At 31.3% G+C, this 12,681-nt stretch overlaps 1 protein-coding gene across 1 annotated transcript; it reads right to left on the reverse strand.

The window, feature by feature from the left end:
- Positions 1–143: 143 nt before the first annotated feature.
- On the reverse strand, positions 144–11,302 carry LOC144840253 (uncharacterized). The gene is made up of 2 exons (XM_078696014.1): positions 10,756–11,302; positions 144–1,040 (listed from the first exon to the last, which is right to left on the reverse strand). Exons 1-2 carry the CDS (start codon positions 11,228–11,230, stop codon positions 730–732), a joined length of 786 nt encoding a protein of 261 aa, XP_078552140.1. The 5' UTR covers positions 11,231–11,302; the 3' UTR covers positions 144–729.
- Between the last annotated feature and the right edge of the window lie 1,379 nt (positions 11,303–12,681).

Consider the following 12,681-nt stretch of genomic DNA (forward strand, 5'->3'; position numbering starts at 1 on the left):
GTGAGATGGAATTATTATTTTTACAACAGTCATGTTTTGTGGTTAAAAACCGCCCACTCAAAAACGTAACTGCACATTAAATATTGCCCATTGATTTTTAATGTACCGCCACGTCGTCAAAAAACCCACCAATTAGATATGGTGGAGCGACTTATCTTTTCTCTAATCATTATATTTATTTAGAGTGTGCCTAGTATTTCATTTAGTATGTAACTTTAATATTGTCTTGATTAAGTTTTTGAATGTTGAGTTGCTTTTAATGATTGTCATTCACTTAAAAACTTAATTAGTTCACAGTGTACCGTGTATGGTATTGACGATTTCTTTTGTGTTAAAAAAAAGTTACTGGTCCAGGAGTGTGTGCATAACAAGAAATGCCAGAGCAATACTGTATACCTTGAGGATCAATAGGACTACTGGAAAATGATTATCAGTCGTTAAATCCGACATTTTCTCAAACCCACTTCAACCTCAACAATTAACATCATTAACATAATTGTCTAAGCATACAGGCATTGCATTACAGAATTTGCCTATACCGAACAGAAAATCGGGTGGCATATCTTTCTCACACCATGTAGGAACTCAGTGATACATTCACCACATTACAAGTTCTAAACGAATTAATGTTCTTAGTGTAACACGTACACCATACATTGGTATGACTGGGGAGAATTAAATTGGTGGGTGACTTCCTGCCATTATGGATGTTTGTACATGCTTCCACCATCAACATGCGTTAACATCACTCAGTTCTCTTCGGTGGCTAAGATGATGCTCGGACGTCGATGACAACTTCTTGTGTTTGTCGCTCTTTTCTTTTTCATTCATTTTCTTCATTTTCATCCGCCTGTTCTGGAACCAAATTTTGATTTGTCTTTCTGTAAGGTTTAATGTCTGTGAGAGTTTTGCCCGCCTATCTCGTGTCAAGTACATGTTCGATTGGAATTCACGTTCAAGTTCGAAAATCTGTTGTTTAGAATACGGTCGACGCTTTGTCCTTCTTGGTGTTGTTGTGAAAAGCAGAGGAGCTGCAGGACCTAAAAAGACACAAAATAGTAATATTTGTTAATTATTTGACAACACTAACAAAGTTATTCTTGTGTCTCACAATAATAGACAATACATCAGTATGATATATGTTATATATCTGAAATATCTAATATCCTAAATACCTTCTACAGAACAGGTCTGAACAAACAACAGATCACCATCACATAGATCATGATTGGAGGGAGAACAACAAATGGCAGAAATCGAGGCTGTTCATGGAGAGAAAAGCCGGATAAGTGTCTTTATGTCATCGTCAGAATACAATCAATGTAAACGAATGGGTCCGCCAGAGATATGAGATCAGAAAGAGAAATGAAGTTACCAGAATCATACCATGAGAGAGCCTGAGGCAAAAGAGACCATCAGAGGCAATATCTTCATTGGTGCCTCAAATTAACGCGTAAACGAGTAAAGTCATTGTAATAAACATACCATTTATATCACAGAAGCCTAACGATGAATGGAAATGTTCCAATTAAATAATAATAATAATAATAATAATAATAATAATGTTAAAAATACTGAAGAAGAAATTGAAAGAAAAAGCCTTCTTTGTTACTGTTATCGTTATAATCCCTTTTGCGAGATCATAACGTATAAACAAAAATGGTTTCCTAGATGTTTTTGAATCGAAACGTCGGTGGGTTGAAACAACTGACATTATGCTATTGACGTATTGTTCTTGAGAGATTCAGTAATCTACAACTGCAGACAATTTTCACTTCTGTCTGATAACAATTACAAAAGGGTTTTGTTCTCATAAAGCATGGCAAGAAGCATCGGTTGGTCCATAATTCAATGAACGAACTTAAAATAATGACCTTATGACTTGTAGTACGTTCTTTTATCATACGGCACGTAAACACCAGTTACTATTATACTTATTTGGTGTATATATGTTAAAAACCGCTTATGATGAAATATCTATAACGACGAAAAGTTAAATTCCCAGGCATGGGACTTAATCTGGAGGAGACATTGGGACGAGCATCTTCCTAACAAGCGTATTTTAGGCCTATTTATTTATTACAATTCTGAATATCAACAACGTCAACATCGCCCAACAGGCTGGTATAAAAAAGTTAAAAATATACAATACTTTGCAAGTTATGGTCAAGTATATGGAACGGAAACTACAGTATTGTTATAAAAAATATCAGTATTAGTGAAATACGTTTACCAACTCTGCAAACTGAACATTATTCGATAGTTATTGAATAAACAAATTTAATAAAGGCAATTTCTCCATGGTTATATATACCATACAGACAACATATCTCCAGGAATATACTGAGAGGATGTTTGTACTTTTTAACATGATTTTATCAATGGTAATGACGAATTTCTATTCGAATGTTTGGGCCTAAACCGTCATAACTTTTCGTAATAATATAGGGTAAGATCAGATGTTTCAAGTTTCTCTGGGATATATTATAGTACAAATAATACAATCATCAGACCGTAGTATTATTGAATTATCAAGATTAAAATACATGATCACGGTACTCAAAACTATCATTGTTCGGTACCAACAATAATCTGCTCTACTTATTGTACCAATTCTTCTATCCTAAATGCTTGTTCTCGTTTGTAAATGTTCAAAAGAGTTCACACAAAGCATAACTTTTCCTGATAAATTCAATTCTACAACAAAATTATACTGTAGTTATTTATATATTGTTTGATGCTATAGAATCGGTTTAAATGGGTTAGTTCAAATCTAGTAGTGGAATCATGAAACACGTACCGATTTCCGGCGATATCTGGTGGGGAATAGACATTTTCTAACCCTTAACTTAACCTACATGACACAGCGTGTTGCTAAACCTGTATTACGGAATTTGTCGATAATACTGGTGAAATATCGAGTAAAAAACAGAATAAGTATTTAAGAATCGTGTTCACCGACACAGAAAAAAAAAGTGTATATTTAATTATTTCATTAGGGTTTAGGCCTACATGGCTTCATACCAAATCGGTATTAAAAAACAGTGTTCACAAACACAGGACCTTAAAACATTGAAATTGTTATTTAAGACTTACTGAAACAAAGACAACACATTGCATTGCTTAACAAAGATTAGGTTAATTTTGTTTTCATAAATGCTTTTTAATATCGAATTTATTTTCTCAACCAAACAATTATATTTTTTGTTGTATAACAATACAAAACAATAATAGTATAAAACGGTGGTGCAAACAATAGTATTATTATAACTAAGTGTATTGGTCTTTCCCTGCGGCAAATTTATACTTCTTTTCTAAAAGTACTTTTTCAAAAGAGAAATTCAGCTTCGATCAATAACGCGAGAAATGACAAGCAATTATTAGTGGGTATAATCGTAATGACTTACGTTGCAATTGTCAAGTTTCTTTGACAACAGGTCGTAAACATTATGGCTTTATAAGGAATAACAAACAGCACAAGAACAGCTCCTCCCCCCACTAACTCTATGCCTTAAAGTATTATCTCTACCATTTATACGACAAAGAATGTAATCACATTGTTCTTAACCCATTTTTTTGGATAAAAACATTTTTTATGAGAATATAATTGTAAAGAAAACAAAAATGATTAGGCCTATATGATCTAGCCAGTTATTTAAGGTAATAACCTAATTTACCATAAAGTACAATACTAATTTTTACATTGGTATTCATCAGGGAGTTGTCAACTCCCTGGTATTCATGTTTGTACGAACTCAAATTTAATTTAAATTGATCAGAAAACATTGTTTCTAGACCTGATTTTGGTAAATGTCTAGATAAATATAAAGTAATCCACAAATTAGCTTTAAATTTGAATTGTTAATTCTTTTTCGAATGAGTTTTGCAGATCAGTACGGTGTACATTCTGATCACATACTCCAAAATAAACAAGTGATGGCGACGGAAGTCGAGCGTAAATGAATAATCGTCTTTTTTGCGGGAAAAATCACACCAGCTCAATCCAATGACTTTAGCTTTGACACATTTTAAATAGTAATAATTGAAGATTTAACTGACACACACGCACGCATCCATGCGGAAACCTGAACACGAGGATAAATTGACAATTCCCATTTTGTGTAATCCCACCCTACTAGTTTAATGTGTTAAATGAGTTAGAATGTTATTTGAGGGAATGTTTTCAAGAAAGATAATCGTCGAGTTAGTTCTATAATAATTACCTACGCGACGAACCAATACTCCATAATAACAATTATAGAACTAACTTCACATTAACAAATTGATATAGCAGGGTCTATGTCGAGGTGAGAAAAACTTTGAAGCATATCTGTCTGTTGTTGAAACAATTACTGTAATTGTCGTCGATGATAATTGTTTAGTTAATAACTCTTGCTAAGTTTAGACGGCCCATCCGTCAATGTATTTGTTATAGCAATGGTCCAAGAATTAAAACCAAAAAATAATTGTCAATGTCATTGCAACACGAATTATATATCAAGTTAATTGTATTATTCCTAAATAAACATAAATTATAGGACTTATTATTAAGTACATATTATTAGTATATTATTAGTGTTATACTATACTGTTTGGTGTTATGGATCTGTTGGGTTTATATATACTGTATATATAAATTATACATTGACACGTTAAGCCGCTCAGATTATAGTGGACATTAATTAATTTTAAAGCGGTTTTGTGGGACTGAAAATACATTTAAAAAGTTTTACTTGCACCTATAAATGTTGCACTATGAATAACCCATTTTTATATTGAAGGCTACAGTTTTAACCCGGATAGACACCAAACTTGTACAAAGTTCAAAAGACCACACTAACTTTATATTGCGCATGTCTAGAACGGCAGCTGTAGCCGGCAGGGTCAAACTAATACATGAAGTACACGACCTCATACATACGTATACATCCGACTGCTCTCGAGATTACAAAAGAATAATGTTAACAGCAAAAATAATATAACTAAAAAAAGTTCAATTATATAGGTTGCTATTTCTTTGTTGTTATGGATAAAAGTACCAAAGCTTTAATATACAATATATTTTCCAACTAATGTGACCCAAGGATTAATTTTGGTTTTTAGGTAACCACCTATTTTGTTGATGAACGACAGTAACCCCAGATAGTATGAAATCAAATAATACGGTATTATGAGCATTAACCTAAGTTAGAATTAACGAAATGCCAAATTCTTCAGAAAAATAAATCCGCGACTTATACATAACTTATACACAATAGCTTACCGTAAGATAGATTATGTAAAAAATATTAAGTTGGACAATAATTGTAACGGAGATTCGTTGAGTTTATGCTTAACAATAATGCTTGGTATACCACTCTTTGTAATCGCTAAGACTGTGTCGTAACGATTCACCCCATGCAGCTCATCGATCCCTTTCCTATTCAGAAGCAAGCGATGATTTAACAAAATTGAATGTTTTTGTGTATTTAAATTTAAAAATTAGAATAGGTCTATATTACGTTATGTAGCTTATATTATTGTTATTATGTTAATAGTAGAAAATATATTATGCATGGAATGAATTTCAAGAACTGGATAATGGCAGCCAAGGCGAATAGGTCACTATACATTCATATTGGTTTAATATAATACATCTATTGGCAATTTTGATAACGGTATTTTCCACCGGCTCTATAACACATTGTTTCAAGATAATTAATCCTAATTAGAAATAGAGAAATGTTCTTATAAGATCATTATAATTGACAGTTTCAATGCAAAGAAGTAGACAGCGTGATATCTGACTTAAGCTTTTCAGCAACAGTAATTACAGAGAAAATCTAAGAGCGACAGACAAAGTATGAAATTGCTATAACAGCAGGCTCAATCATCGCCTCTCCAAGTGTTTAACGGATGATTATAGGAGATATGATGGATTATTCTATTCATTATGTATGTCATTTTTAATGTTACAATCATGTATTTAGAGATGATTACATAGCCGAGAAGTCGAGGCACATGGTGTAAAGTAATCGGTTAAACGATAATAGAAAAAGGTGGATGTTTTGATGCAACGATCATACACCTAATTAGAAAATATTTTTGATAACAGATAATTAAAGATAATAAAGTTTCGATGTATAAAAGCCGTATTGTTTTTGGTTGATTTCACTTTTTGTTGGAGATGTAGAGTTGGAGATTCGGCCTTGATATTGACAAATTTTTAGCTTAGGAGAAATCATAAACCTGAATTAAAAAACTAAAAAAAAATATGAGGAAAAAGAAAAAGATGAATAAAATGGGGAGATTTTGTTTAAAAAGAAATATTTAAATTTGCTTTAACGTTATTAATTATTATATTAGTAATACCATAAAATAAAACATAAAACATAAAATAAGGTGAATATTATACTGCATGTGTCTAATAATCCACTATTACTAAGAAATAAAAAGTACAGCTAGGCTTAAATACTTGGAAAGACTAATATGAAAAACAGCGGAAAGTATATGTGATATTTGTGTTTAAAAAAAACTCAATGTCCTTTGATTATCTACTTGTACTATCTAAATTTCCTCTTGTTGTCGGACTGGAAGTTCTTATACAAGCCGCATACAACCGGTTCGCCTCTATAACGTAGTTAATCTTACTTTACTCTCATAGCTGACAAAACTTACTAAGAACCCTAGTTTTCAATAAAGTTCAAATTCACAATTTCCAACATGATATCTACGCCCATTTGTTAAAAGAACTGTATCAAAACGGCGCCAATAGAATGCTACCTCCTTCGGTTAGAACTAAAACATAATCCTGCGCGGATTAAGCGCTTTGATGGGCAATTCATTATTGTACATAATTACACTAGATTCACTTCTCCCCTACCCCGATAAGTTGCATGATCTCAAAGAGTTTTCAATTATTTTTAACTTTCATATTTCACAATTTTTTTCAATTAAGAATAGTCTACCTTATCCGATTAGCAAATTTGGAATAAAACAAAGAAGTTGTGGCTGTAATTGACCGTTTTGAAAAATTTCAGAATACTCAATTAAAAGATTATTTAATAATTATTTTACAGTAAAAGAAAATAATTGACTGATCATCAAGCAACCGTTGTAAGATAACATGATAACATGATAACGAGGAGGCGTTAGTCTTTTTACAGATTATTTTTCCAAACTATATATACCCATGTACTATATATATATTATTATAATCAGTTTTTAAAATGGTTGTAACTAATATTGTAAGCGAGGTTTGTTGCAATTTCATTTGATTACAATAATTTCAATCTAGTACAATTTTTAATTATACAACAACTATGAATTATTTCATTCGGTCTCCAGTAATTATACAATTATTTTAACCTGGTGTGATTTTCTCATGTATATGACAAAGAATGGTATACAAAAAACAAACATCTGGAATCAGATGTATATATTATTGTATTTGCTCTTGTACCAGTCACATATTTTCACACGGCCTTCGAACACAATTTTTATTTCAATTCAGATCCCAGGAGGAGGGCATAAAAGCCATGTTAATGTTTGTAGGTGAGGGGTTACTTATATAATATTTTGTATACGATTTATATACTTTATAAGATTGAATATTTATGCATCTAAAGCATACATTTTTCTTTTCCGCATTTTTGGTTAAATCGCATTTTTACCAATTATTAAATCATGAACCAAAACAAAGCGAAATGTAATTAATAATATATAATATATATTTATCTGTTTTGAAATGATTATGACTGCAGGATAATATTATATACAAGATATAAGATATTTTTATTGTCACTGTACTGTTATAATGAAATATATAAATTAATAATTTTGTACTGATATGAGGAAGGGATAGTGTTACCAGAAAGCTCTTCGTTCAGGCTGTTTTACTTTATCGTTTTGATTTAGAATAAAATCTAAATCGCCACTGATATACCCACAGTACTGAATTGTCAGTATTGTGCCTTTGGATTCATATATTAATAAATAGTGATATTTACGAAAAGGCTTTATAATATATTCGTTAGATAAACTGTATAAACATGGACCTATAAATGAATTTATAGGTCCATGGTATAAACATTCTACGATTGGCAGTTTATTCATACTTTCCGACTGACAAACTATAGGCCTAACTAAACAAATTATTAATAGTGACATATTGTATTATTGTATTAATTTATTTTTGATATAAAAAAAACAATAACAGCAGTCTAATTAGGATGTTTGTGTAATTATATAAAATGTATCAAGGTAGTACATTATTCCTTATACACACTGTTTGCATTGGGTCCAAAATGATCGGAATTGGAACGTTTTAAACTACAGTGAATTTGAAAACCGCCAAGGTATCTTACTTAGTGTTATATACATTGTTCTAGTTAACAATACCTGATTTATCCCTGAGGACACTTTCCTTGATTGCGGGTATGGGATTAAAATCAATAACAGCAAATGTCACTATAGGGCCTAATAGTGTTACTTAGGTATGGACATATCACAGAGTAATGTGAAAGTTAAAACGGACGTTGTATTCAATCAAACTTAGATTAATTTTCCCTTTAAATGTTTCATAACATGCTATTATCAAATAAAATTATTGTAATATAGGAACATTGAGTGTTAAGACTTTTCCATTCGAACTTGAACATGGAGGCTGGTTTAATCATGGACCTATGGTTTAATGGTATATTTAAGCAGAGGTTTGAGAAATCAACTGGATATTTCACTCTCCCAGATATTTTCTCAATTTATCATTTCATATTTAGGAATATTTAAATGATGTCTGAACTATATTAATTTAACAATTATCATGCGAATAACAAAGGTTCGCAAGAAACACGCACAAATGAGAAACTACTATTCAGGTTCGTACAAGTTATATTTTATATATTTCCGTCGGTGTAGAAAATATTATCTTCTCTCAACGAGTCATAAATGATTGCACCAATTTAGCTATGGAATGTTACAAAAACAAAGGTTCACATTTTACAGAAGGCAAAATACACCTCTATGAAGAAAGTACTCCAAATCATTAATAATTTGTTGAAAAAAATCAATCAGTCTGACGTTTCAATTGACTTTTTTTTTAGTTAGCCAAAGTGACAGAATTCGATTTACAGTCAAAATAAGAAGCTTGGATAAAATCAGTCGGTTTGACAAAGCTCTGTTAGGCGGAAAGCACGTCACAGAAAATGAAATATTACAAGACAAACTGAGACGCTTAATACCTTATGATTAGCTGTAGAATATAAAAGATCAAACTCCCTCAATCGACGTGTTACTAAACTGGAATCAATCACAGTATTGCAGTAATCTATTGCGACCAAAACAAACTTTTTTGCTCTTACTAATTCAAAATAATACTAATAACTATATTAGTTAGTCTACACTAACTTTACCTTTACACTTTAACTTTATTATCATTGCTACTATATTTATGATAATATTACTTTTAATAATAATAATAATAATAATACCACTTAGGAATGATATTAATTAAACAAATAATTAAAATGTTTTAGTGATTGTTAATGTTATTTATTAAAATGATACTTACTTACTTTTAATTTAAACAATTAACTGTTATTAATAAAACAAATAATTAAATGTAAATAATTTGTTTATTATCCTAACGGTATTACTTTTAATTAAAAAAATTAATAAAGACAAATAATTAAAATTTAGTTTTTTTTTTCAATTATATTTCACAATGAAACATAATATTTCATTGTACTTGTACACGATACTACGAGCATGTGTAAGAAACAGTAACAACAAAACTGTGTCATTAATGTTTTGTATAGTTCACCAGTGTGAACAGCTTTGTAAACCATATGAAACAATATTTAAGTTGCTCTGCTGTTTGATAATTATTGAAGTTATTATATTATACATTAGTGAATGTATAATATTTATCAAGAATGTAGGCCTACATGCTTACTCTACTGTAAACATGGGCTGCAATACTAAGCAAAGTGGTTCAATTATTTCCGTTTCTTCAACAATGGATTTTGCGACTGTTAGGAAGCATCAAAATAAACATACATAGTTTAAAATAAGTATAAGCCTATGTATGATTATAATCGGTATAGTTAGTAGACCAAGCTATAATTATAACAAACATAACAAGATATACTTGTGTTGCATTAGAATCAGAAGATACAGTTAAATCAGTAGAGAATATACACAATAGCATTCAAGGACAAAATGAACGCGCTAAAAATGAATTGTCAATTTAATTTACATGTTCTTTATACTGTAAACACAATGATGTAAGATCTACACCATTTTTAAACTTCAGTGAATTAACAAGAAGCTAATTCCTTTGTATATCTAACTACCTTGACATATTCTTCTTATTATAACATTTTTAATGTTCGTCGAGAAAGATTCAAGACAAATATAAACTTCAGAAAAAAATATATATATTCATCGTAAAATATTAAGTATGAACATTAAATGACAAACTAATCCGCTTGTATTAATTATTATCAATTAATAGATAGTAACCAACTACTGGTTTATGACCTATCATATAAGTTGCATGACTCGAGTTGTTAAGTCGTTAATACGTTTTAGTACTATAGTAGACCTATATTTATTTCATTGTAAAGGTAATAAAAACATTATGTATAGTAATAAGTAATGATCTTTTAACTAAGTTTTACAACAGAAATATTTTAAAGTGTGTTCGTATTCTAATAGATAATATCCGTTGCTTCAATTTATTACTACTCGTTAAACTAGAATTAAGTTGATTCTTACCTGTAAAATCGAACGGATAACTTGGGTTGTGATGTAAACTGTACCCGGCTGAGTAGCCCTGTCCTGTCAGATATTGGCACTGTTGCTGGGCAGCATGGGCCGCTGATTGCCCCGTTGATGCTAAAAATGCGGCGTTACTGAAAGCTCCGTTATGGTACTGGGTTCGTGTGTGACTTCTTTCGGAGGGTGATCCCCATGCGTTGCCTACGCTACATGCCATGATCTCGCTGTCGCTGTGATTAAGATTCGGAGGCTCCGATGCGCCGTAACATGAATACGCAGCGTACGGAAACGCACCGTGTTGTTCGCCCGCCGATGACGGCGATACAAGCGAATTCGTGGCCGGATTTCGAGATCTTGAACTATATAAACTGTTCATGCTTGAGCCAGACGATGAGAGCTCACGTATCTCTGCTGCGCAACTCTCCATAGTATTCGTTCGCGACATCCAACTTTGTTGCACCCCCACTTGCATGATCGTTATCTGTTTTACTGTCGCTACTTAAAATTGTTATCTGTTTAATTCAAAACGATACAATGTCCAGGTTTTATGCCTGCAATATACTAGACCCTATTCTATTCTGTGGTCTATCCTTTATACACTTGTTTGAGCAATCATCCGTGAAGTGTGCGGTATGCTAATAACTTAGAGGATAGTACTATCTATTGAAGTAACACGTGACTTGTATTGAAACTCCTTCCTTGCAATGGGTCACTTACGCGTTTGAGTTTAAATGTGTACAATACAACGCCATAAGCTATTCTGAAGTAAACTGAAAAACCTTAAAGCTATTGAGTGGAAGTTGAAAAGAAGAAGAAGTAATTTGATTGGTCAACTGTCGGTGTCCTTTGAAGTGGACACTGGATGGGTGCCTGTATGATATCAGTCACCTTTATTAGTAGTGCAGTAGTGATAACTTTTTGCGGCGTCTATGTTGTGCAAATTTTACAGCGTTTGCCTTTAAATTCTTTTAGTTTTTACCACTCATCATGTTGAATTTTCAATAAAGCTAACAGATAAATTACTGTGTACTATACAAATTTACTTATCGGTGTTTATTGTTTAGTCATAGTACATGACTACCGTGTATTAGAATATTACAGCATACAGCCTTTAGTCAATTATGTTTCTTTCTTTTCATTTCGTTGAAATCAAAATCCTGTTCCTTTCAGATCAGATTGAATACACTAAATGATAAGGGTGAATTCCTTCAAAAACTCCAATAACCTCTTTTCAACAAATAACGATTCAGTGTAGATTTTCGATATATTTTTAACTATCGGTTTATAATAACAATAATCATTACTTAACCAGGTAACAAAATAAATCAACTTATCGAATATTTATAAGATTGGTAAATTATTGAAAATAATCATAATTAAAGCTGTATGTTAAATATGGAAATTAATGAACATGTAAATTCCAACAAATTCTGCAGTTGTCAGTAGATATAGTCTAACTGACGATCGCAAGTCATGTAGATACGTGTTTGTCTGTATAAAATATTTTTTAATTCATTCATGGCAATCTACTGTTTGTTACTTGCAAAACAAAATGTGTGTGTGTTTTATTTTAACTCGTTCCACTTCCCTCATTAATATTAAACATTGTTTAAACATTTATGTAAAACAAATGTTTAGTTTCAAGAAGCGCTACCGTATTTCAAGAAGTGCATAATTTGATAAATTATTAAAAAAAACTTAGGCCTATCTATATAAACTTTGCTCTTGGTTACATTGGCCTAACATTGTATGAACAAGAATAAATAATTAAATACAATATAGAACTAGGACGATTTATACATTTTTTTTCACGCAGAAATAAATTATAAAAGTTTAAGATTGTACTGTTCTTATTGCTTATGATTGCTTATGATTGGTTAATTTTGTTGAATTATTTTTCTTAAAAAGAATATAATTAACCTA

This window comes from Antedon bifida, chromosome 1, assembly GCF_963402885.1.
Source record: "Antedon bifida chromosome 1, ecAntBifi1.1, whole genome shotgun sequence".
NCBI classification, from domain to species: domain Eukaryota; kingdom Metazoa; phylum Echinodermata; class Crinoidea; order Comatulida; family Antedonidae; genus Antedon; species Antedon bifida.